The sequence below is a fragment of the Gopherus evgoodei genome, chromosome 2 (genome assembly GCF_007399415.2).
Source record: "Gopherus evgoodei ecotype Sinaloan lineage chromosome 2, rGopEvg1_v1.p, whole genome shotgun sequence".
Lineage (NCBI taxonomy): Eukaryota > Metazoa > Chordata > Testudines > Testudinidae > Gopherus > Gopherus evgoodei.
This window is the reverse complement of record NC_044323.1, coordinates 105434327-105460902: the sequence shown is the minus strand read 5'-3', so window position 1 is coordinate 105460902 and position 26576 is coordinate 105434327. Positions and strand designations below refer to the sequence as shown.

The window sequence follows — 26576 nt, the reverse complement described above, 5'->3', positions numbered from 1 at the left end:
GAGGAACCATTTAATGCAGAGGCCCCTGGTCACAATGAGACCTAGAAAGTGACAATGTTCCTCACAATATAATACAAGAGTTGCACACATTGTTTGGGGTCTCACAGCTGCCTGGCAAATTAAGCAGGACTGAATGTGTCAGATACTTACTGCAGCTAGTTTAGCCTTTACTGTGGGTCTAGGCCAGTGGTTCTTAAACTTTTGTACTGGAGACTCCTTTCACATGGCAAGACTCTGAGTGCAACCCCTCCCTTTATAAATTAAAACCACTTTTTAATATATTTAACACTATTATAAATGCTGGAGGCAAAGCAGGGTTTGGGGTGGAAGCTGACAACTTGCAACCCCCCACATAATAACCTAGTGACCCCCTGAGGGGTCCCGACCCCCAGTTTGAGAACCCCGGGTCGAGACCAATACAGCTTTAATGTAACGGGGCAGATCCTCATCTAGTTAAATCATCAAAACTCAGCTGAAGCCAATGGAACTACAGTAATTCACACCAGCTGAGGATCTTCCCTAATGTCTTTTTCGCCTTCAGACAACACTGAAACAAATACATTAAAAGCCGCCATCACAACCCCCTGCTCCAGAACCTCTAGGTTTGGACAATCAGTCTCCCCTGCTTATAGGTCTCTTTCTTCCCTCTCCACTGCCCCACCCTTCATCTCCACACTCCAGGAGGTGAAACCGAATACCAGCAATTGTGACTCCGCAGTTTGTGTGTCATATTGTAACTAGGTTTCCACATCCTCCTCGCACTGTTGTAAAAGCACTCGAAGAGGAAGAAGTGCAAATAATGAAATATAGGAATGCAGGAAAAGAGGAAGCAGCAGAGACACAGCAGCCCAACCGAAATGCTAAGAATTATGGAGAAGTGACAGAAAGGGAAGCACAGACCAGGAATTGCAGTCGGTGGCTTAGCAAAAAAATAACAAAAACAAAAACAAAAAAATAGGCTTGGCTTTTCTGCCTCTAAATCAACCTTTTTACTTAAGATTCCTGTTTGGCTTTCTCTGGCTTTAGTTTTTTCATTTTAAGGCAGTTACAGAATTGTGAAACTTCTGCACACAGATGGACTTACCCAAACAATAGGTGTTGCTATAATGGGGCATTGTAAAAATCTTCAAATGAGGGGGAAGAACAATGTAAGGGGGGCATAACAAGAAGGGATAGAGAGAAACTAAAAAAAAAATAGCTTAGAATGTCTAGTTTAAATTTTTCCAAGGGTGAGAAGGGTTGATTAGACAATGGGTTCATTTGCTGGAGGTGGCCATTGAGGAGATGGTAGCGGGCGGCTTTAGGAGACTAGATAAATACTGAAAGGATTGGCCTATGTGCCAGCGGATGGAGCAAACAACTTAGGAAGTCCTTCCAATGAGATAATGTACAATTCTGTCCCACTACTTCAGAATGAAACTTGTTGACAGCAGAAAGGGTCTTAAAATTCACATGAAGTGTTCTCTCTTCTCCATTTGCAAGCAGAAGCGTCACAAAATAAAATATAAACCTCCTTTACAACCAGACCCAGGAGCCTGTGCTTGGTTTTTATTCTCTCTAGCACCCACTGACTTTAATAGAAGTCTGTCTGACTAAGGATGGAGTAGAATTTCAGGACTTGACTCAGGGTATGTCTACACTATGAAATTAGGTTGAATTTGTAGAAGTTGGTTTTTTAGAAATTGTTTTTATACAGTCGATTGTGTGTGTCCCCGCACAAAATGCTCTAAGTGCATTAAGTTGGTGGACTGTGTCCACAGTACTGAGGCTAGTGTTGACTTCTGGAGTGCTGCACATTGGAATTCTGGGTTTTTTTTGTTAACAGAGATATACTTATCTCCTAGAACTGGAAGGGACCCTAAAGGATCATTGAGTCCAGCCCTCTTCCTTCACAAGCAGAACCAAGTACTGATTTTGCCTCAGATCCCTAACTGTCCCCCTCAAGGATTGAACTCACAACCCTGGATTTAGCAGGCTAATAGTCAAACCACTGAGTTATTCCTCCTCCCAAATGCCTGAGATCCCAATGCCTGATGGGGCAAAAACAGTGTTGCAGGTGGTTCTTGGTACATGTCGTCAGGCCCCCCTCTCCCTCCCTCCGTGAAAGCAACGGCAGACAATGGTTTTGCGCCTTTTTTCCTGGGTTACCTGAGCAGATGCCATACCAAGGCAAGCATGGAGCCCACTCAGCTCACATGCGTCTCCTGGGTGCTGGCAGACGTGGGACTGCTTTGTTACACAGCAGCAGCTCATTGCCTTTTGGCAGCAGATAGTGCATTACGACTGGTAACCACTGTCGTTGTACTCTTGGGTGCTCTTTTAGCCGACCTTGGTGAGGTCAGTCAGGGGCACCTGGGCAGACATGGGAGTAACTCAGCCAGGTCACTCCCATTTTCTGTCAAGGAGATGACAATGGCTAGCAGTCATACTGCACCATCTTCTGGCAAGCAGCTAGCAATCACAATGCACCATCTTCTGCCGAGCACCCAGGAGATGACAATGGCTAGCAGTCGTACTGCACTATCTGCTGCCAGCCTAAGATGTAAAAGATAGATGGATTGTATCAAAACAAGAAATTGACCCGATTTGTTTTGTGAGATCAACAGCCTGCTAAACCCAGGGTTTTGAGTTCAGTCCTTGAGGGGCCATTCTGTGTGACGGTTGTTTGTGTTTCTCCTTGATGCAAAGCCATCACTTTTGTTGATTTTAATTCCCTGTAAGCCATGCTGTCAGTCGCCCCTCCCTCCGTCAAAGCAACAGCAGACAATTTTTAAGCACCTTTTTTCAGTGCAGAACAAGAAGCTGCAAAAGCAAAACCAGGCGAGGCGGTGACAGCAGCGTGGTGACGAGAGTGATGAGGACATAGGCTTCTCACAAAGTACCGGCTGGGCAATGTGCCCCGGCAATGTGCACATCATGCTGATGAGCTCTGCATGAGCTCTGCACGGTCACCTGTGCTGACCAGCTCGCCACACTGGCCCAACAGGAAATGAAATCAAAAGTTCGTGGGCCTTTTCCTGTCTACCTGGTCAATGCATCTGAGTTGAGAGCGCTGTCCAGAGTGGTCACAATGGAGCACTCTGGGATAGCTCCCGGAGGCCAATACCGTCGAATTGTGTCCACACTACCCCAAATTCGACCCGGCAAGGCTGATTTCAGCGCTGATCCCCTCGTCAGAGGTTGAGTAAAGAAATCGATTTAAAGAGCCCTTTAAATAAAAAAAAAGGGCTTTGTCATGTGGACGGGTCCAGGCTTAAATCAAGGTAATGCTGCAAAATTCAACCTAAAATTGTAGTGTAGACCCAGCCTAAGGCAAGCTGACTTTCAGATTGCTTTAGGAATATAGTGGTGACACACTACATGTAAATGATGACAGGACATAGCATGACAGAAGTATGCCAAAAATATATGGGGGCATATTTAGTTACTCTTTACTGCGTAAAAAGCCACCCTGCTGGGGCGAGCTCGCTCAAAGCCATCTGTGACCAGCTGTCTATGAGGAGTGAGAGGAAATGGACAGAGCAGATATAAAGGGGAGAGAAAGGAGGCCGAGCACTGCAGAGATGGGTCAGAACAAGCTGGTATGAAGTGATCAGGTGGAGGAGGCACAGGATCTATGCTTGCTTGGATCTGATAGCCAAGAACTCCTGCAAAGAGAATGTCAAGAGGCAATGGCTGCATTTCAGTACTACGACATGCCTGTGGGTTGGGAGAATTTCATCTGGTTCCCTCAACTCATGTTTAGTTCCAGTCACAAAGCTAATTGATTCTGTATTTGTACAGGAGGAGGGATGAATTATTAGGTATTAGGTAGGGGAGGGACTTGGAATTTTATCTTATTTCACCTGTTTATTTATCTACTTTGTTCTGTATTATGTTATATCAGCTTATTCCTTTAGCCTTTAAGATCAGCTGGAGATCTGACCTATTTCACCTACTCTACAGTGCTTTCTATCCTTATCTTTACCTTATCAGCAACAATAGGAACATCAAAACAACAGAATTATAACTGTATTGCTGATTTTGTCATATTATCACTACTTATATACTGTCATACTGGCTATTTATTCATTGCATTTTTTGATAGTGATGGCAGATGTGATGAAGCTGAATAGAAAGTAAATAATGCTCTGTGAGAGTCTGAGTGACTTTTACAGGTTTCTGGCAGCTCAATGTCACTTAGAGATTACGAAGGAGGGTTGGCATACCTTTGGGCTTGAGGCATAGGACCAGGGCCGGCTCTAGCAATTTCGCCGCCCCAAGCACGGCAGCACGCCGTGGGGGGCGCTCTGCCGCTCGCCTGTCCCGTGGCTTCGGTGGACCTCCCGCAGGTGTCCCTGCAGATGCTCCATCGGAGCCGCGGGACCAGCGGACCCTCCGCAGGCACGCCTGTGGGAGGCCCACTGGAGCCAGCTGCCGCCCTCCCAGCAACCGGCAGATCGCCCCCAGCGGCATGCCACCCCAAGCACGTGCTTGGCGCGCTGTGGCCTGGAGCCAGCCCTGCATAGGACTAACCCTGCTATCAGTTTCTACACCCGTTCTGACTTCAGTGGAGTTACTCCTGGTTTACACCAGCATACAGGAAAGAAAAATTAGGCCTATATCTGTTTTAAATACAATTCCTTGTAAAGAAAAAAAAAGTACTGCAATATGTAACTAAACTATCAATATTCTCCATAGGAAAAGGATACAATTTCTCCATTTTGGATAAAGGATAGCAAGCAAAAGAGGCAGAATATTCTTGCTTTTCCGCCAAGACAGTCCTAAAGCCACTTATCTTTAGAGTAGTATAACTCTTAAATAAAACAAAAAACAAAAAAACTTTGGGCTCTGCTGGGAAGGGCCAAGAGGCTCCTAAACACACATGAAGGAATCAGTGGCTCTATGCATTATCACTGTGGGTTATCTGGTCAAGGAAAAACATTGTAGGGGGATTTTCACGCTGATGCAATCTTGGAAAAGGAGAACATTGAAGTAACCATTGAAATGGACATTCAGGGGTCAGGGACTGTCTTGACTTCTTTTTGTGTTGTTAACGCTACTTACCTTTTAACAAAGGCCTTCTCTTTCATAGCCCATAGTCTCCTGCTCGATCCTGCAAGGAGCTTTACTGTATGCCAAACTTTGACTACAGGGAGGAAGGAGAGTCTAGGCAATAGGGCAATGCACTTGGACTTAGACTCGGACTCAGGAAATCTAGGTTCAGTTCTTAGCTCAGCCACAGACTTCCTGTGTGATCATGGGAAAGTCACTTAATTTATCATGTGTCTCACTTCCCCATCTGTAAAAAACAGGGATTATTGTTTCTCCAATGAAACTCAGTGGGACTTGAGTTCCAACATCACTTAGGCCCAGATACTCAAAGGTATTTAAGTCCCTAACTTCCATTCAAATCAAAAGGAGATACGTGCTTAAATAGCTTTGAGGATTTTGGCCTTAGGCACTTTTGAAAAGCTCAGCCACAATCTTTTGAGGGCTAGACAGTATCTTGCACTGCAAAGCAGCACAAGGGCAAAAACCACACCTTTTACTCTCATGCACAATGCTCCCACATTACTTGTCTATGCACCAGGGACCAAGTGGGTGGTGTTATCCACCACAAAGCACCAAATGACCTTTACTCCAGGGGGAGATGTAATCTACTACTGGTCAAGGGCAACAGGCAGTTTACTTCTCCCTGGAGTACTGGGGGAAGTAGGGAAGGAAATACGACTTTTTGAGTTGTAATTTCTTCTCTAGGCTGCTCCTGCTCTGCAGGGTGAAATGTAAAGTGTCAGTTTTAACCTAGGTTTAAAAAAAATTAAACAAAACTGAGCCATCCTGAGAAAAATTTGCACAGTGCAGTCTTTCTCCAAAACATATTTTTGCTGTCCCTGTGCTTTGCAGTAGCCATGGCAGACGTTCTTAGCGGTCAGAGAAAAGAAAAAAAGAGGCTCAAACTGCACCTTTATTGTAGGAAATGACTAACCACTAAAGTGCATGTTATTCCCAGGTCGGCACTTGAAGCATTTCTCATACTGGAACATGTATGTTTCAAATTCAGTTATGAGATGTGAAATCTCACTCCAAAAACAAATGGCCAGCATGTTTTCATTCTGTAAGCAACTTTCACACCCTCCATAGCCTCAAAAGCAAGTAGCAAAGATAGGCCTAGACCAAAACACGCTCCTTCAACTTCATTCAATTTGGGCCGACACCCAAAACTTCATATCTCTACAAAATGGGCCTGTTTCATCATTGCATGGTGCCTCCTTTATGAGGGTAACTCCATTGAGTGCACAGTCATAACACTGGAGTAATGGAGTCGTGAATCAGGCACAAGAGTTCTTAACATTCCTCCCGAAGTTAGAGTGAAACAGTAAATTGCTTCTCTGAGCAACTTCCAGGTATTAGGAGCTCAGATAATTAAAAATTGCAAAATAAACGAGGGGTTTGCAGGATATATTTAACTTGACTTATAAACTTTTAAATTACCTGATTCATAGAGCAGAAAGGACCATTCTGGTAATGCAATCTTGATCTCTTGTGTAACACAGGCCATAGAACTTCCCTAAAATAATCCACTGGTGCTATTTATTTTGCTTCCACATATAATGAAATTTGATATTTATTCTGTGCTATATTTTTAGATCCAAGGATATTCTTACTCTCTGAATTTTAGGCCATATTGTTTTTAACAAAACAAAGGTCTTGTAACGTCTCATGTCAAACCAGTGCCACTGCATACTGGAATGGAGACTCAAGGTTTCTCTGTTGCTGTTGGAGAGACAGGCTTGCTCTCTCAATCCTTCAGAACAGTCATTAAGGGCTTCCCTCTAAAGCCTGGTTTCATTTCTGGTTAGAGTACTGGACTGGTAAAACAGTGAATTCAATTACTGGGCTCTACTACTATTGCAGTCACTCAAACCTCTCTAGCCCAGTGCCTCAATGTTAGTTAGGTGCCTAAATATCTTTGAGGATTTGTTTTCCCACCTGTAAAACTGAGATAATACCACCTACCTGTCATGAAGCTTAATTATTTAAGCTTGGAAAACATCAATTATATTGTAAGATCTTTGGGGCAAGGACAATCTTTATGTTGTGTGCATGTACAGAGTCTAGCACAATGGAGCCCTGATTCACCCTTGAGGTCCCTACATGTCATTGCAGTACAAATAAATAACACAATTTTAGATAAAAGGTACTATCAATATCTTAAGCTACCCCCAGCAATTGTTCAGGGCTGAAATATTGCATAATCAATGACATATTGAAAAGATCAAGGGAGTAATTTTATCCAGCTAAAAAGCATATTGGATATGCAACTATGCACCGTCAAAACAAGTTCTGTATTGTGACAGCCATGAAGTGAGTGATCAAAATCTGGCCATCTACCTTTTGCAAGTGTTCATGATGTGTTAAGATTATCAGCAAAGGCGTTTCCTGCTCTCCTAGCTTTTATGGAATCTTCAAAAATGTCTAGCAGACAAAGTTTTTGTCAAACTTCCTGTCAGCTCTTAGTTGCATGCTTCGTATATCATGTGGGGGCCATTAGCTTGCTTAAGCCTTTCTGGGACTTTTTAAAGCATCTGCTCAGTGTATTTTTTAAGGTAAATTAGACCAAAATTTGAAACAACGAGCATCATGTATCTGTTTCAGGAAACAGGATTTTTTTCTGTCAGCTGTCAATTTAACTGCCTTCAGTTTGCACCAATATAATATAGTTGACCAAATTTATACCTACAATCATACAGATCATTGGTGTGACTAATAATAGAATGCTTGCTTATAAATCCAAAATATTAATGTCATGATTCTGCAAACAATAAAACAGGTGAGTAAAATGCATGGGAGCAGTACCATTAAAGTCAACATCTGAGAACAGATGGAATAGGATCCTATCAAACATAATTCATGTGAGACTCACTTTTGCTGCACCAGAAAGACAGCTCACATTTGACTAATTTTTTTCCTAGGACAGTGTCTCTAAATTCATATTGTGTTAGAAAAGCCATTTGTCTGAAAAGTTAGACTCTTTCCAGTACCGATATAGTACAACTCCTATGCTGCTTAACAAAATAAAAAATAGTAGTTGCACCCAAAATGTATGTACTTTTCTTTCTCTGGAAAGTAAAAAACAAAAACAAAACCAAACCAAACCCCCCTAGCAAATATATTCCTATGTCAGTCCACTATTGCTTCAAGTGGCTTGTAAGGTCACTGTTGATCCAAACCCATAATGAAGTGGTTACTCAGTCCATAACACGCAAAATTCTCATGCCAGCACCTAGCCAGAGTAGCTGGGCTGTGTGCTGGACAGCTGAATGTGGTGAAAAGCCTTTTCCACCAACTGCAGAACAGCTCCATGGAGGCTACTACTTCCTACCAGCTAAAGCTAACTGTCACATCCTTGATGTGTCCACCGTGCAATGTGGAGTACAAGAAGATCCATGAAGCAAAATTCCTCTTTCCCCCATCATCTGAGGACAGGTGTAACTGAAGAGCGAATTTGGGCTACAAAATCTTTATTACTAGTGCTGATGGCTAAGGGTTTGTCTGGACCAGGGAACCATTGTGCTAGGGGCTGTACATATACAGACCAAAGACATTCCCCTGCCCCAAAAAGCTTACAATCTAAGAGTAAGAGAAGAAGCAATAGATACATACAGACAGACTGACGGGGGAGTACACAATGAGATAATGTTGGTCGGCATGATAGGCAGTGGTTGTCTCAGCACACCACAACCTAACTTCTGTCAATTTTTTTGTAGGCCTCATAGAATCATAGAAATGTAAGGCTGGAAGGGACCTCAAGAGGTCACCTAGTCCAGTCCCCTGTGCTGAGGCAGGACCACGTAAACCTAGAAAATCCCTGACAGGTGTTTGTCCAACTTGTTTTTAAAAACCTCCAATGATGGAGATTCCACAACTTCCCTTGGAAGCCTTTTCCAGAGCTTAAATATCCTTGTAGTTAGAATTTTTTTCCTAATATCTAATCTAAATCTTCTCTGCTGCAGATGAAGCCTGTTATTTCTTATCCTACCTTCAGTGAACATGGAGAACAATTGATCACTTTTCTCTTTATAACAGCTCTTAACATATTTGATTCCCATTTTGTAGTGCATTTGACTTTTTCTACCTAAGTGTAGCACATTGCACTTCTCCTTATTGAATTTTATTATGTTGATGTCAGACCAATTCTCCAATTTTTCAAGGTCATTTTGAATTCTAACCCTGCCCTCCAACTTGCCTGCAATCCCTCCCAGTGTGTCATCTACAAATTTTATAAGCATACTCTCCATTCCATTACCCACATCGTTAATGAAGATATTGAATAGTAACAGACCCAGGACAGTCCCCTGTGGGACCCCACTGGATAAATCTCCCAGTCTGACACCAAATCCTTTGAATATGGTGTTTCAACTAATTGTGCATGCACCTTACTGTAATTTAATCTAGACCACATTTCCATAGTCTGTTTATGAGGATATCATGTGGGATTGTGTCAAAAGCCTTACTAAAATCAAGATATATCATATCTACATCTTTCCCCGATCCACTATGCCAGTAACCCTGTCAAAGCAGGAAATTAGGTTGGTTTAGCATGATTTGTTCTTGACAAATCCATGGTGGTTATTATTTATCAGCTATTATCCTCTAGATTCTTACAGATTTTTTAATAATTAGTTCCAATATCTTTCCAGGTATAAAAGTTAAATTGACTGGCATAGCATTCGCCAGATCCTCTTTGTCCCCCTTTTCAAAGGCAGGAACTATGTCAGCCCTTCTCCTGTCTCACCCTCAATGAGTTCCTAAAGATAATCACTAATGGTTCCAAGCTCACTTCATCTAGTTCCTCAGGTATCCCAGGGAGAATTTCATGAGACTCTGTCCACTTGAAAACATTTAACTTGGCTAAATATTCTTTAACCTGTTCTTTTCCTGTTGTGGCTTGCATTCCTTCCCTCTTTTTAAAATTAACTGTGCTAAACCATCTGGTTACAATTAACCTTTTTAGTGAAGAATGAAGCAAAATAGGCATTAAACGCCTCCAGCTTCTTGATGTCATCAGTTATTAGCTCTTCTTCCCTACTAAGTAGCGAATCTACATATTCATTCATCATTCTCTTGCTCCTAATGTATTTACAGAAGCTCTTTTTATTCTTTTTTATGTTCCTTGTTAGTTGTAACTCATTTGGGACTTTCTGATTTTGCCTCCACATGCTAGTGCTAGTCTTTTGTACTCATCGTTAGCCATGTGTGCATCTTTCCACTTTTTGCAGGATTCCTTTTGGATTTTTAGGTCATTAAAAAGCTCCTGGGGGAGCCATATTGGCCCTTACTATTCTTCCTCATGGCATAGAAGAGTTGTAAGGAGGGGTTTGAAGGAGAGCAGTGAAGTGCCTTTATGGATGTTTATGCACAGTTCCTCCAAAGAATGAGGGACAGCACTGGAGAAAGCACAAAGGGGCTTGTTTGAAAATCTAAGAAGTGAACAATAGAGGCTGGCATCACTGGCCAACTGAAGGCAGGAGTATACCTTTCAAAACTAAATGAGAGATGATTGGTATAGTGGAGATAGCCATAAAGGGCCTTGAAAGTGAAGACAAGTAGCTTATGTTTGATGTAATAGAGAAAAGGGAGCCTGTGGATGGATGCAAAAAGAGGTGTGATATAATCAAAGTGACAATCTAGGAGAATGATCTTTACAGTAACATTCTGAACTGATATGAGCAGGGTAAGACTATATTTGTCAAGGTCAGAGAAAAGGATGTTGCAGTAACCCAGTCGGTTTAGCTGAACAGGAACAAAGTACTCTTGTTCCGGAATACAAGTGTCCATACATGGAGTTATTCAGGAACAACTCTGTGTGTAGACAAACCCTAAGCCAGAAGCAACCCAGTTAGATTCTCAGAGCCCAGTGTGAGTGCTTGGGGGCTGGCCATTAGAAAACTATCTTTTTACTTGTAAATTAAGCAAATTTGACCTGGAAGTCACAGACAAAAATAGGGAACATCTATTATTACACAGTCACTTTTTCTTATAATAGCACTGCATTTTAAGGCTGTATTTTCACATGAGCCTTTGTGATTAGATACCTGACTCCCATTCACTTTCAGTGGGATTTGGCACCTAATTCCCTTAGGCTCCTTTGAAATTCTCAGTCATTATTATTATTTTTATAATATCACAGTAGGGCCCGGAGTCACGTTGTGCTAGGCGCTGTACAAACACACAGCAATAGTCCTTAGCCTGGAGAGCTTGCCATCTAAATGGACAAAAGATGAGCCATCCATTTCTTCAAATTTTGACCACAAATGGAAACAGCGTTCCCAGCAAAGTCACTCTGAGCATGCACTCATGAATCTAAGAGTAAAATGTGGCTCTCACATGGTCCCAGAGGGAGACAGAGGAAAATGTTAAGAGTTTCATTTTCTCTGGCTCATCTTTTACATCAAACGAACGTGCAGTGCCTGTTAGTACTGCAGGAGCACAGCGCGCTGTGGGAAACCTTCCCAGCAGGTCTTGTGAAATTGCTTCTGCTGATGCAAATGTGCTATTTGCTAGAGCTACCCCTAGTTATCTGATGAACTCCCATCTTATGCCTGAATGTGAAAAACACAACCCACAGCCCAGAATGTGTGGATCACTGTGTTCTCAGGAAGTACGCAAGTAACATAAGTACTTACGCTCTGTTTCACTGGCGGGGGGTTAGGGGAGAAAGATCACACAGCAAACACCAGGTCTCACACAGGAAGGCTGGGGGTCTGCTTTTTGCTCAACTAGCCTAGGCTTTGTGAAGTGCTGTATTTTGCACCAACCTGTAGGTCCCCTGCATGTGTTGGAGGTGGTTCCTTAAATATCACACTCATTTTCTGGGACTGGAGAATAGAAAAGTTGTTAACTACTACTGTTCAGAGTTGTTCTTTATTTTAATTGCTCTTTCATATTCAATTGTTCAATCCACTATTGAAACGTCTCTTAGGTTATCAAGCTAGAAAGCATGCATCAGCTTTTAGTGGAAAGTGTATATCAAACAGGAGATACAAGATATTGTATCTATTTTCTATGTGATTGTTTTTTCAACATGATACAGACATCCCTCTGTTCTGAGGAAAAGATGCCTCCAAAAGTACTAGTGTGCATTACTAAATTTGCTATCTGATGACAAAAAAGTAAAAAATTAGACTTAATGATCGAAAAAATTAGAGCTGAATATTCTGAACCAACCCTTTAAAGTTTCATTAACTTGCCTTTCTGTCTCTCATAGAGTCTCTACCTGATTGACACTCTAGGTAACTACTTTAAGAAATAAAGCACACACACCAGTCAGTGAGTTAGATTCTGAGTTTGTGTACACTTAGGGGATAATCCTGTTCCCACTGAAGTAAACTGCACAATTATCCTTCACTTCAGTTGGGTCCAGTACAGAAGTGTGGCACTGCTTCTGACGTAGGGCCGTATCTTGCCCTTCCACCCACAAACCCTACCTGTGGGAAGGAAACAGGGAAACTAAGTGCAGTGTCCACCTGGCACCAGGAAACTAAGTGCATTGTCCACCTACAGCTACTCTCTGGAGCCTTGGAGATGGCAAGAGCTAAACCTATGGAGTCATGGTATCCATGGAGAACTCTGTTCCCAATCCCTTGGATCCTAGGGAATCCTTGGGCTGTTCTTCAGGCTTCCACCTTCAACAGAACAGCTCCCTTGGGAGTCATGCCGCCATGGGATGCACTCCATCCTCTAACTATGCAATAGATGCTGCAGAGAGGGCTCTCATGGCCTGGTTATCCCCTCACTTACACTACTATAACTTCACTGACTTTAACAGAGTCACTCACTCCTGATCTACACTAGTGTGAGTGAGAGGAGAATCAGGCCCTCAGAGTTAATGCTGCCATTAATGACTAACTTAAATCCATGCAGCGGAATATAGTTTTCAGAGGCAAGAAGAAGGGGGGACTTATGTGGGGGGGGGGGGAGGAAGGGGAGGACAGGGTGTGCAGCATCCTACGTTGATTTTGTTCCTTTCATTGTAAGACTTTTCTGGCCCATTTTATTTTCATACTCCCTTTTGCTGCTCACAGCACAGTGTTCATGGGCACACTGCATTTACATAACCTGTGAGAGATGCAATAAATACAAAACTAAAAACTAAACATATTCTCCCCAGCTCCTGCCCACTTCCCAACTGAAATTTACACTGCTAGCTTTGTCTGATTAGAAGGGATACTGTCAAATTAGCAGCAACTAATCTTTTCCTCTTCTGTGTTTGAAAAAATCTGTTTTATTTGTATTTATTTTGCAAAATGCATACTTCAGTGCTCTTTAAAAAATTGCTAGAAGCCCTGTCCTCAAGAGAAATCCTACGCCAAAAAATCTGTGTATGTGTGATTTGATTTTAAATGTATATAATGTAGCCCTTTGTGTGTGTGTGTATTTACATATATTTACACAAACACGAATAGTGTTTCTATACATAAGTGTGCACATGAGAGAGAGAGACACACAGAGAAAGAGAGAGAGAGAGAGTACTTATGAATGATGGAGTAACATACAGTGGTTGATTGGGAAACACTGCTGTTTTAAGATTCCAGGAGGGCACCGTAAAAAATAAATAAAAAATAAATAAAGACGAGGATTTCTAAATTAAAAATATCTCGGCACTGGCCCTTGAATACCAAAGGCTCAAACTTGTATTATATAAATCAGTCTCTTTCATAGCATGGAGGGAGACCTGTTAATGTGTAATTACAGAACTAACAAAATGAGACATTTCCTGTACTGTTTTGCAAGGAGTAACAAATTCCAGTTAACACCACAATAAGCCCATGATAGGATACCAATTTCACTAGGATCTACGTGCAACACTGTGGTAGGATTAAGCAAATGTGTTTATACCATAGGTAATACCTCATTACCATTATTTATTCCAGGCCTCTGCATGTGATTGGCTCCAAAGTTACTAAAATCTCCTGTTAGTGCATTAACATGTTATATTTATTTCTACAGTTGTGTGTTCAAACAGGCAGTGACAAAACAAAACAGAGAAGTCCAATTCCCACTTCATTTTTAGGACAATGTTGCTCTAGACCTGCAGTACAAACATGCTCCAGCAATCCCTTTAGTTCAACAGCCCTTTTCTAATTCCAGCAAAGTGATATTTCAGTGATAAAATTGTTCAAATTCTGGGAAAAAGGCTCAGTCCCAGTTCAGAAAGGAAAGTGCAAGTGTCCTTGTGATACAGTAGTATGAACTAACCATGGGGGAATCCTGCAGTGTTTAGTCAAAATTCCCATGCCAGCCACTGCTTCTTTGGCTTCCAGTGGAAACCTGAGTGAGCTGTGCACCCACAGTAACCAATGTATGGCAGAAGCATGAGTAGAGGAACGTGAGGAGGGAGGCCAGGGGGGTCTCAGATGAAGCAAAGTGATTGGCAGTTGGCTAGCTGAGGCCAAAAAGTGAGCAAGACTGGCCAAGGTGGGGCCATGGCCAATTCAGTGCATTCCCCAGGCAGCCTGCACCATCAAGGCTCGTATGAAACCCAGCTGCAAATCAAAACTGTTCTCCACAGCCAAATGTCTGCTCTCTCCCAAGTGTGAATCCTCTCAGGGCCCACCTACAGGCAGTAGGGTAGAAACCAGTCCACTGACCTCACAGTAAGAAGAGTAGGATTAGACCTATCAGTTTACTTTTAGTGGGGATCTCTTTACAGGCACAGGAAGAAAGAAATGCATGGTTCTTCTCTGGAAAGACTCTGTCATGAGGGCGGACTGAAAATTTGTTTACAAGCTGTTCCACCTCACATTTAGCTGTGACGCTCAGAGTATCTTACCCAGACCTGAAGAAGAGTTTTCTGAGACTCAAAAGCTTGTCTTTCTCACCAACAGAAAATGGCCCAATAAAAGATATTACCTCAACCACCTTGTCTTTACAAAAAAGAGACTATCCCGTGTGAACAGAGCAGGATTAGTGATATTCCTTGGCTCGCAATGCTCATTTCAGTGCTAATGAAGACCTTCCGCTTTAATATCAACTCCTAATGCCAATTGCAAAGACTGAAACATATATCTACCACAGGAATTACATGCCCATAACCCTGTTCACCCCACCCTGAGATGCAAATATATCTTGAAAGGGAAAGGACGAGCATTTCACTCCCCAGGATTGTGCCAAGTTCACATCCATCCAAGTGGGGATGTTTGCTGCTCATTGCCTGTTGCAAATACAGGATGATTTTAAATGATGAAATATGCACAATACATATTTCCTCTTATATAAATTGCAACACATGCTGAAAGCATCTCCAAATTCACTTAAAACATACCTTTCATTTCACTAGAAATTTCTGTTAGGTTATTCCCTCAAATTCTAATTTCTGTTAAAGCTCCTTTTAAAAAAAATAAATAAATAAAAAGGAAGGCTCATCTCCTTTCACATAAAAGTCCAGAGCAAACAAGGTTACTGAAAACTTTGTAAAAGCAACTTCCTCAAAAGATGTATTTTCCAGGTCAGAAAAAAAGAGTAGAAAATTTGGCTTACAATTTAAGTTCTACTTACACGTTTTAGGGAGTACATGAGTCTCTTCTGCTTTTAAAACTCTTTGCTAGTTCACTTGGGAGAGTGGAAGAAAAATTCTGACTAAACTGGGGTGGGGGGCAGCATGGGAGAGGAGCAAAGGTGACAGTCAGCAACCAAAACTTGGATTTATTTAAACATCTCTGCTAAATAGGAATTAATGGCAAGTTAGCTGTCTGCTTTATAAACTGAATTGTCTACATGTCCAGGGTAACATTTTCAAAAGTTCCGAAGACCTAGATTCTCAAAAGGTATTTAGGTGCCTAACTCTGAGTGATTCCAGTGGGAGCTAGATACCTAAATACCTTTGAGAATCTGGGCCTACGTGACTTAGGAGCCTATATCCAATTTTCAAAAATTGTAGGGACCTAAATCTCATTGATTTCAATAGGAGTTAGGCCACTAGGCACTTCTGAATATCCCATTTGGCATCTTTAGGCATCTTAATTTTAAATACCTTTAAAATTTGGTCCTTAGTCACTTTTGAAAATGGTATCCCTAACTTAAAAATGTAAACAAAACAAGGAAATAGCAGCAAACTGAAAAAAAATTGAGTATTATCTTGATATTTAGTTTTCCCACACATGCATCTTTACAACATAAAATTCTGCCCTTGTGGGTAGAAGTGGCAGGGGGAAGCCTGTAACGGTATGTAGAGCATGTGCAGCTTTTTATTTCCTGCTTCTTCATCTTCTATCTTATTCATTCCAGAGTGTATATAACTGAGGTCAGAGCTGGACTTTCTACAAGTTGTTTCCTGAAGCCATGACTCTGGTGAACAGATTCCTTTTAGCTCACAAGTCAACTGCCTGTTCTCTTCACCCTATTTCTATAAATAAAAGACTCATAAGTTTGCAATGAAAAGAGCAAAAGGTGTGCTGCTGGGAATTCAACCTTCTGCATTCGGTGCACAATTTCCCTAGCGGGATCCATTTTGATTAGGGTTGGAGAGGACTTCAATTAACAGAACTGGAAAGATCCAGGAACACATCTCTGTCCCACTGAACTCAGTGAGCTTTTGTTACAGACTTTATTGGATCAAGAATTTAGAAAAGGAAACTGGAATAAATAAATTAGCTTTTCTTTTGCCCCTTCTTGATCAGAGATTTAAGGCCTGCGTACACTACGGAAATTTGCACTGGTGCAGCTACACTGACATCATGCACTGGTGCAAACCACTAATGTAGACACACTGCCCTGAAGCAACTTATTGTAGTACTGGTGCAAGTGCAAGCTCCATTTTGCGTTGGTACAGCACATCTATATTAAGGGTTTGCATCAGTGCAACTACACCACTGCCAATGCCCCTAATGTACACAAGCACTAAAGGTCAGATTTTCAAAGGTATTCAGGCCCCTAAAGAGCAGCCAAACACCTAGGGGGAGTCTCAAAAGCAATTGTACTTAGGTGCCTAGGCACTTTTGTAAATCCCACTAGGCACCTATCTGAACTTTTAGGGGCCTGAGTACCTTTGAAAAATGGCCCTAATTTATGCAGCGGTAGCCCAAGTTACACGTGTGACAAGAGGATAATATGCCACTAGAAAAAGCAGGGTGATCAGTTAGATCCAAATCTCAGGCAACAGTTGCTCTTTGCATCATGGGTTAGACCAATCATCTTCTGGCTTTGACTACAACCCTACAGCATGCTCAGGTTTAGTCAGAACTTGCACATGCGAGAGAGCGAGTCTGAGCCAAATGGTAAACAACAAATAATAAATGTAAAAGTGTGTGGACCTGAGACCCATCCAAACTCTCTATACACAGTGATTCCCTTAAAATAACCTGAGGTTAGCAAGCTACTGTCACAAAGGTCCTCCCCAGTCTAAAATCTACTCCCCCACATCCAGCAAAAGCCCTACTTGTCTGAGCTCTGCTGCAGCCATGGCTGAGATCCTGCTAGATAATTTTAACTCCCCACCTAGAATGGAGCTTATCAGAGCAGAAGAGATGTGCTTCATAGATAAAAAAACAACTTCCTTTAACTGTAGATTAGATCAGCAGGCTCAGTATCCGTACTTAAAAGCCACACAGCTAAGCACACTGCTTGTCTCCAGTTTGCCAAAGCTCACTGCTTGCTTAGGTCTTGTCTACACTACAAAGTTTTGATGGCAAAAGTTATGCTGCTTTAAAGTGTTTTAATTAAAACTGCTGTTGCATGGCCACACTAGCTCCCTGTGTTGGCAGAACGCATTCACACTAGCAGCTCTTGCATCCACACAGAGAGCAGTGCACTACGGTAGCTATCCCACTGTGCAACTGGCCAGGGGGTGCTTTGGGAAGGGTTTGCAAATGCCTCATAGGGTAGGTACAGCGTCACATGATGTAGGTTTCTCATTCCCATCGTTTCAGAGGCATCCTAGTAGACTGTCAGCCCCTTTTTCAACTGAAAGGGGGTTGGAGGAGGGAAAGAAGAGTGGTGTGTCTGGTGCAAAGGAGACAGCAGGCTGACCGGCCTCTGCTGAGGTAGGGGGAGAGGACCCCCCCAAGTCAGCCCCCAGCTCTGCTCTGCTCTGCTGTGCACAGCAGTCTCTCCAGAAGCAGCCTCCTCTGCCTGCCAATGGTTCTGTGATTCCCTCCGAGTTCTCCCACAGCCTCCTCAGCTGCGGGGAGCAGCATCCTGAAAAACTCTGTGAGCTCTCCATGCTGAGGAATGTCAAAGCAGCACAGCAATGTCTCCTGTCCCCACTCCCCACCGCCTGCTACTGCGTTTTTAGTGCAGTGCTGAAGAGGAGCATTCCACATTAATGATTTTCAATTTGTTCCCCAAACAGAGCAGGATGCTCAGCTGTCAGATACTTCCCTGAGCTTTGAAAGGGTGGGGAGGGGCATGCCTGCAGGGCAGCAGTGATCGAAAAAGTGAGCAGAGCAGTCAGAGCAGGCATTGTGGGATACTGGTGGAAGCCAGTTATGTTAACAAAACACACAGCAGTGTTTACACTGACGCTTTGTTGCTTTAACTTGCTGCAAAAACCTTTATGCCTCTCATTGAGGTGGTTTTATTTTACCACCAAAAGTAGCTTAGCAGTGTGTACACCTCCCTTGTTTTGTTGGCAAAAGGCAGCTTTTACAGACAAAACTTTGTAGTATACACAAGGCCTTACTTTCCACTGTGAAGAAATAACACTCGGACAGTTTTGTTTTTTCCCTGGCATAGCAATGACATTTACTAGTGGACATTTGCGCTGCCCTCAGCAATGCTTGGGTACCCTTAAAATGGCATCAGATCTACAAATTACACAATTTGGGCATTCCCACCCATAATGTTGTTGTGTTTTGGGTAAAGAAGACATTCCTCCACTTAAAGGATAAAGCATGAAAAAGCTGCTTGTAGAATATAACACCCCTTGCCCCAAAGTATTATCTTATTTAGGATAACTTCTGGTCTCAATGAAGTACTTGAAGTCAAGTGATTATACTCAAGAGCAGAATTTGACACAGGTTTTATCGTAGGTTTCAGGCTTACCTTCCACAGTGCCCTGTGTTAAAGTATTTTATGATAGGGGCGTGGCAGTGATCCATATGATTAGACTACCTAACATTTGCCATTATAAACAATTCTTACAACTTTGTTTTGAGAAGCTGTCATGCCATTATTTTTAGCAGGCCTTTTAAATGCATCAGGGATATAATTCTGGGTTCAAGGAACTATCTTTCACTGGCCTCATGGAAAACTGTCCCTATTTGTCTGCATTTATAAGCTGCTGAAAATAACCATCATCTGTGTTGCACAGCTTGTTTTCAGCAGCATGGCAAAATCCTTCAATATTCCATTAGCCCTCCACATCCATCATCTTAGTGCCTCACTTCAGCAGTCCATATAAATATATGTGTAGCGCACCGTCTCATTCTATCCAATGGGCAAATAGAATTTTTGCCAGGCTGATGTATAAACAATGCATCACATACACCCTTCCCCCAACTTCTGTGGTAATGATATTTGTGTGATTTATCATGCACCTTTAACAGTCCTTTTTGCACTCTGCCCACTAATTCTTCTGCATCCTATTTACTCTAACATAGAAAAACTCTGAGCTGTTTCATTCAGCCATATTTTTAAAAAGAACAACCTCCACAAAAATATTTCCTACTTTCCTCTCAAATGTGGAATTTCCCACAAAATCATACTGGCCAGGGTCCAACTGCAGGCAATATTCAGAGCTGCACCAGTGACAGTTTTAAGATCCACTATCTCATATCTCCTCAATGGAAGCTTTAGCCCATATGTGAGGGGAGATTCCCAGCTTCCCTATTTTAAAAAGTTTCTAAAACATATTGGTTATAATTTTTTTTCACTCCGTCAGAAACCTCTTCAGCTGGATTCATGATACTGCAGAAATCCGGCTTTATTGTGAGGATTTAATAGAGAACTTCCAATACAAACATGCAAGTTTCCCCAAAACATTTCTAAAGTAGTTTTTCAGTCACATCTTTGGTGCCTACAGAATACATGAGTTTTTACCAGCACTTATTCAGGATGATTCACATAACTCCCTCAGCACTTTTCCAGTCATGTGAACAACATGGACATCCCAAACTGATGAAAGTGAACCCTTTAAGCCACACTCTAGCTTTATATTCACTCTCTTTCTCTCTGAGATTTTACACACACAAGTATTTTATTATACATACACAGAACGCACCCTTGTTGGCCACCAAAGTCCAACTGGATAAGACAGATTGGGTGACCGTAAAGAGTTTAGTTCTGTTGCCCTCCTAAATGCTTAATAGTTTGGGGCCCACAGTTCCACTGTCAAAATAGCAATTAACTGGACAGAGTAATATGGACTTATCGCAACCAATTGGACTGTGTTTTGCAATCTAGGGTGATGCACTTCCCCTTTTGTTTTCCTGCTTTGTCTCCCTCTTTTTCAGCAGCCGTCTCTCACTTTTTCTCTGCCTGCACTCACCTAGTTGTGAGTTGCCACACAACTATTTTAAAGTTGACCTGTAGTAGGTGGCACCTTCAGGCACCTGTGTACCCTGGTATCCTCTTTCCAGGTGCTGGAGTGCTTTAGGAGAAATAAAAGACTATGGTATCCAGGAGTGAGAAGCCTAGTATGCACCAGATCTAAGAAGACAGTAATACAAGTGACACCTTCTCTGAATCACCAAGACACATGGACTAAAGGGTCCTAGGGATGTGTTGGAGTCCCAACGATGCCAGGTGCTGAGGTTCAGTAACTGAGCAGGTTCCTACTGAAAATTAGGTGTGTGGGAGGGAGGTAATATCAGCCCTTTACCAAACTCAAATTAGAGGAGAGAGGAACCAATATTGCTCTTCCCTTCCCCTTCATGCCCTCCGCCCATGCTATATTTTTTAAATGGGTTGAGAAAACTGACTGGAGTTTTTAGTTTACAATAAAAGCCATCATGCCTTGGGTTAAAAGAGTGATTTCCCCCTCCCCCCACCCTGTGACCCCTAAAACCTGTGACTTTGGGCATTTTACCTCACAGTCTGTCCACATTTCAACACGTGGGGGAGAAGCTTTCCCCATTCACTCTGGGAAGGAAGAATGGTCCTGTGATCTAAAAATTCCAAGCCCATAGCAATCACTTGCTACTGGGCTGGTGGCCACTTTTACCTTTCGTTTACAAAGCCACTGGTTCTCTTCACTGCCCCCATTCAATTCTGAAATGAATGTTTAAAGCAGCTGCTGAGAGTAAGCAATATGGATACCCACTGTTAGCAGGCAGCTATAGTTTCAGAAAATTTGTGAGCCCTGGGCCCACAATTTCGTTTCTGAGGCCTCATCTAAGCTTGAAATTTGCCTCACATTTCAGCCATCAGTGGCCAGCCATTGATGTAGGCACACTTATGTAAACTCAAATGTAGGCAAAGGAAGCTTCTATTTGCACGGGTGGAAACGAAGGCAAGTTACACCAATGCAAATGGGGGATTTACTAGTCTATTCTAGGGGTTTGCACATCAGTGGCTCGCCACAGATGGCTTAAAATCAGGGCAAATTCTCAGGGTGAGAAGATCTTAAACTGTAACTGCCTATCAAATGCAAGGAGCTCAGCAGTGACGATTCACAGCAACTGCTCTAAATGTTTATTACAAACCCTGAATGAGAGCAGTGAGAATGGGAACCGAATATTCCAGGTCAGCTTTTTAATTAACAGTTAAACATGGGAAGTAGGACTATGCATCTATGCAAGGTTATAAAACACTGATCACCAAAGGGTGGGATTTTCAAAAGTGCCCAAGGCCCAGATCCTCAAACTTCCATTGAAGTTAGGAGCCTAAATATCTTTCAGAATCTGGGCCTTGTGTGACTTAACACAAGTCAGTGGCTTTCTGTGGAACTTGTGTTCCTAAGTCATTTAGGCACTTTTAAAAATATCACTTGTCGTTTCTAGGAGTAAAGATCCTGAAACTCAGAGTAGGTGGGTCTGGGTGAGCAGAGCAAAAAGAAAAGAAAAACGGTTATAAGTGCCAGATCAGAACAAGAAGGAAATCTAGGGTGGAGAAGAAAGGCAGGAAGGAGATTTGGTACACTGAGCAGCAGAAGTAGAGGTTGAAGGAGGAAGCTATTCAACCTCAAAGTGATCCAGGAGTTAGATGGTAAAGAAGTTGGCAAGCTGATCAGGGAATTACTTAAATTATGTCCCCTGACCCTCTTTATTGGTGCTTTGCTCTGCTGGTTTAGAGTATTCTCAGAAGCCAGTGACGAGTTTACTTATGAGCTCTGATAATACACAGAGAGATAATACATCTGATAGAGGTGTAGCAAAAACTCCTTTAATGTGCAATGTAAGGCGTTTCTACACTTCTGTGCCACTGTCACAGTGGTAACAGGTTCTTCTCCTAGCTGTCCAGCAAGTTATATGGCCCAAACATTGTAGTATCTCTACTATTGCATTCATTAAACCTTGGCTGCCATTAAACTTTTTCTGGATGGGGGAGCCACCTTATCAAACCAAAATACCTCTGGAAGCCCTATTTCACTGACTACGTAAAAATGCATGCTGCACACCAAGCCTTGCTAATGGGAGATGGAAGTCATGTATTTAACTCTGACAAAGATGGAATGATAAACAAAATGCCAACTGTTCAACTGGAGGGACCCTGTAACATGCACTGATAAGTATTATGAAGGCAGAATTATGAACCCCATCTTTACTTTAAAAAAAAAAAAAAAGAAAGGTAGCAAGCAGATGCATGTATTATACTTCACACAGCACTACGTTTGTGTGGAATATGGGGTAGTTATTACGAAATTGAGGCCTTTTAAACAGGAGAATATAATTTTCAAAGAAAAACTATGATTAGCTCCGGGAGAAAAGAGTATTAGAAAGGATGAAAGCAAATCCATTTCTGGGGTCTAGAGAAATACATGTTGGATCCTATTCTATGAAATAAGTGTTGGATTCAGCGGCTATAATGAATAGCGCCCAGAGAGCAGAGTACTGCAAATTGTCTTTGTTGTTATATAGGACAGTGCATCTCTTCCTTGCAAGAAAGTAATCCCTGTTACCCAAGAAGCCATGGATGGTACATGAGGGTCTTTCAGCAGCTGTAGAAAGATATGCTGCAGTCAAGATAATGAAGACCTGTTTTACCATTGGGATCCTATGAGGAGAAGAGATATATTTCATTGTATGGGGAAACCCAAGAACAATGTGTTTGTTTTATAAAAACTCCCTGTAGATATGTACTACTTTGCAATCTCACTACAGGTGTGCTGAGAAGCCTATAGGAAAACTGCACCACCAGCAAAGGTGGGTTTCAGTATGGCCCATTTTGCATAATCTGTGTGCGGTTAAATAAAATTGATGTAATCAAAATATTGGCTGTTTTAAAAGTTATCTATATTCACCAGTTATTTGATTAGGCGGTTTTAAGTCAAGATTTGAATATGTGGTAATGGCAGGTTATTGTGGGAGAGTGATAGGTTCAGTTCACTGAGCATGTTAACAAAGATATAAAGGCCAACGTTTTCAAAAACAGGTGCCTAAAGTTAGACTCCTAAATTCATAAGTGGACTGATTTTCAAAACTACTGAGTGTAACACTGACAGACCCCAGTCGTCGGCAAGCGGAACTGAACCTGGGACCTCAGGAGCTTAATACATGAGCCTCTACTGCATGAGCTAAAAGCTATATTGCTCTTTGCTAAGGCTGTAGCGCAAACTCATTAATCTCTCTTTAAGTGACCTTGGTGCCACTAGATGGAACAGAACACCACAGCAGGAGCTGCATGGGTTACACTGAGCACCTGTACTTTTTTTTTTCTTTTTAAAGAGTCAGACCACTTATTTTAGGTGCCTAATTACAGCTTTAGGAGCCTAATTTTATGCTCCAACTTTTGAGAATATTTGCTTAAGCACTGAACAAAATCAAGACTCCCAAGGCAGTATTGGGCTGGTGGTTCTATTCACTGCTCTGCCCCTGCTCTACGTGATCAGTTTGGATGAGCCATTTCCCCTTTTTGTGACTCCTCTTCCCCTCCCATCCTTTGTGTGTCTTCTCTGTTTAGAGTATAAACTCTTCAGGGCAGGGACCCTCTCAATCTTTTGTTTATATAGCCTCTTGCACAATGGGGCCCCATCTCTATTGGGGCCTCTAATTGCTACCACAAAATAAACCCTTCTCCTGGCACCTCTGTTTATCCAAACATCAATGGAATTTTACTAACTCCCAGCGCTGGCAACAGGCAAGAAGGGCATATTAATATTTATTGCCTCTTCCTAAGGAAAGGGACATTTCAGTCTTTCCTGGTATTAATCCCAGATCTGGAAGACAGAGGAAATGTTGATTCTATGGCTTTGTAAATTCCTTCTGAGTTGGCCTCCCTAGTGGAGACAAGCAGCAGCACAGGTATATTTGAATATTTTTCTCTACCAGAGTAAACATAGGCACATACGTGTGTCAGGCAGCAACAGACCCAATCCTTCACACTGGGCTGTGAGTTAATGATTCTGCGCTTGTCTACACACTGCATTAGTCCACAACAGACAGGTGTAAATTCCAGTGTGCATTAGCATGTTGCACACTAACTGTAAACTCTGTTGGCGTGCACTAAAATTTCCCTAGTGTATGTTAACACAGCTCCATTCCGAACAGTAACACATTAATGAACAGTGGAGGACTTTTAGTGCATGCCAGGAGGGTCCACATGGGCCAGTTAGTGCTCATCACACTAGTGCTCATTAGAATTCACACCTGTCTTGGGTGGATTAAAGGGCGAAGCAAACAAGCTCTTAGTCTAAGAAGTATCAGCACTTTGCAAATCAGTCCTGGTTCATGATTAGCTGTAAACTAATGGATCTGGCCATTTTGCAGATTACACAGGAAAGAGAAATTCAAGTGATTTTCAGGGTATGCATAATAAAAACAGTAAGCGTCATTGCAGAGCAGTCTGTAAAAAGGTTGGACATACATAGCCAAAGAATTTGCAAGTTATGAGCAAACCGTATGCTATAATGTGAAATGTTTGAAGAAATCCACCAAGCACAGAGCTAACATGCTCATGGCCAAGCTAATCTTCAGATCAGAAAACTGAATGTTCCACATGTTAACAAAATTGGAGTAGCTTTATTTTGCCTTGGAACCACGCACTTCATAATCTATTACCGATCCCTACAGCAGAACAGTTTCCTATGCAGAACGAGAAGGGTTTCATCTCCTTGAGAGAGATGCATGCAACCAGTCATGCTTTAGAAACTAGACAAATGGCAGGATCTTTCTAGTTCTGCTGGCCTGCAGACTGCATTCCCCTAGGTGATGGCTGGGGGGAAAGCACTGAACAACCTCATTGAATTACCATCTGCTAAAGGCAATGAAGAGACTCAAGACTTCCTAGTATAACAGTCAACTATAGAGTGTTTTGTTTAATACTACTATGGTGACTAATATTTCTAAACACAGCAGACCAACCATCTTACCCAAAACTCTGTCATTCTTCTGCTGTCCTCCTGTACTGGTTGAAAGGTCTTCTGGTACAGGCATGGGCTCATCTGCATCATCTGGGACATCACTTATTGGAGGACTTTCCTTTCCTATTCACAGAAGAATAAATAATAACGTAAGATTAATAATATTGGATGGAATAGATAAAACACTTACCAGGGACCCTAGCCTGCTATCCTCTTGCATGAAAAGCTCCTGCTGCAGTGACAGTTATATGCCTGGAAGAACATCCCTGCTAGATTTACTTTATCCAGAACATCAAGGGACTGACTTCCTACTTTCTTCTCTGGATGCTACATGAAGATAAGCAGATTTTTGCTCTGGTGCTAGCACTTATGAACAGCAAAACTATACTGACAAATTGTCTGAATGCTCTAAAAGCTCTGCTCACAAATGACTAGAGTCTACAGCAGGGGTGGGCACATTGGGGTATGGAAAGTGTATGGCGGGCCATGAATGCTCACGAAATTGGTAGGACTGAGGGATAGGGGTGAGGCCTCTGGCTAGGGTGCAGGCTCTGGGGTGGAGCCAGAAACGAGGAGTTCAGGGTACGGGGGGGGGAGCCTCTGGGTTAGGGTGGGGGGATAAGGGCTCTGGGGTGGGGCTGGGGATGAGGGTTTGGGGTGCATGAGGGGGCTCCAGGCTTGGACTGAGGGGTTCAGAGGGCAGGAGGGAGATCAGGGCTGGGGCATGGGGTTGGGGTACACAGGAGGGATGTGAGGGCTCCAGCTGGGGGTGTGGACTCTGCGGTGTGGCCGGGGATGAGGGGTTTGGGGTGCAGGAGGGTGCTCTGGGCTGGGACCAATGGGATCAGAGGGCAGGAGGGGGATCAGGGATGGGGCAGGCTGTTGGGGCATCGGAGGCGGGAGGATGAGGGCTCTGACTGGGGGGTGCAGGCTCTGGGGTGGGGCTGGGGTGAGGGTCTTGGGGTACAAGAGTGGGATCTGGGCTGGGATTGAGGGGTTCAGAAGGCAGGAGGGGGACCAGGGCTGTGGCACGGGACTGGGGTGCAGGGTTGGGCTCAGGGGTGCAGGCTCTGGGCGGCGCTTACCACAAGCAGCTCTTGGAAGCATGTCCCCCCTCCGGCTCCAATGGGAGCTGCGG

The 26576-nt window shown here is 42.7% G+C and overlaps 1 protein-coding gene and 1 long non-coding RNA gene across 2 annotated transcripts in view; one reads left to right on the top strand and one right to left on the bottom strand.

The window, feature by feature from the left end:
- LOC115646042 overlaps positions 1 to 23567 on the top strand; it is a 34170-nt gene extending 10603 nt beyond the window's left edge. The window contains exon 3 of the long non-coding RNA XR_003998913.1: positions 22998 to 23567. This is a non-coding gene — a long non-coding RNA (uncharacterized LOC115646042). The remainder of the gene's footprint in view (positions 1 to 22997) is intronic.
- Positions 1 to 26576, bottom strand: part of IKZF1 (IKAROS family zinc finger 1) — a 100012-nt gene that overhangs the window by 52176 nt on the left and 21260 nt on the right. The window contains 1 exon segment of the mRNA XM_030551466.1: positions 25448 to 25561. Within this exon segment, the coding sequence (XP_030407326.1) occupies positions 25448 to 25561 (114 nt within the window).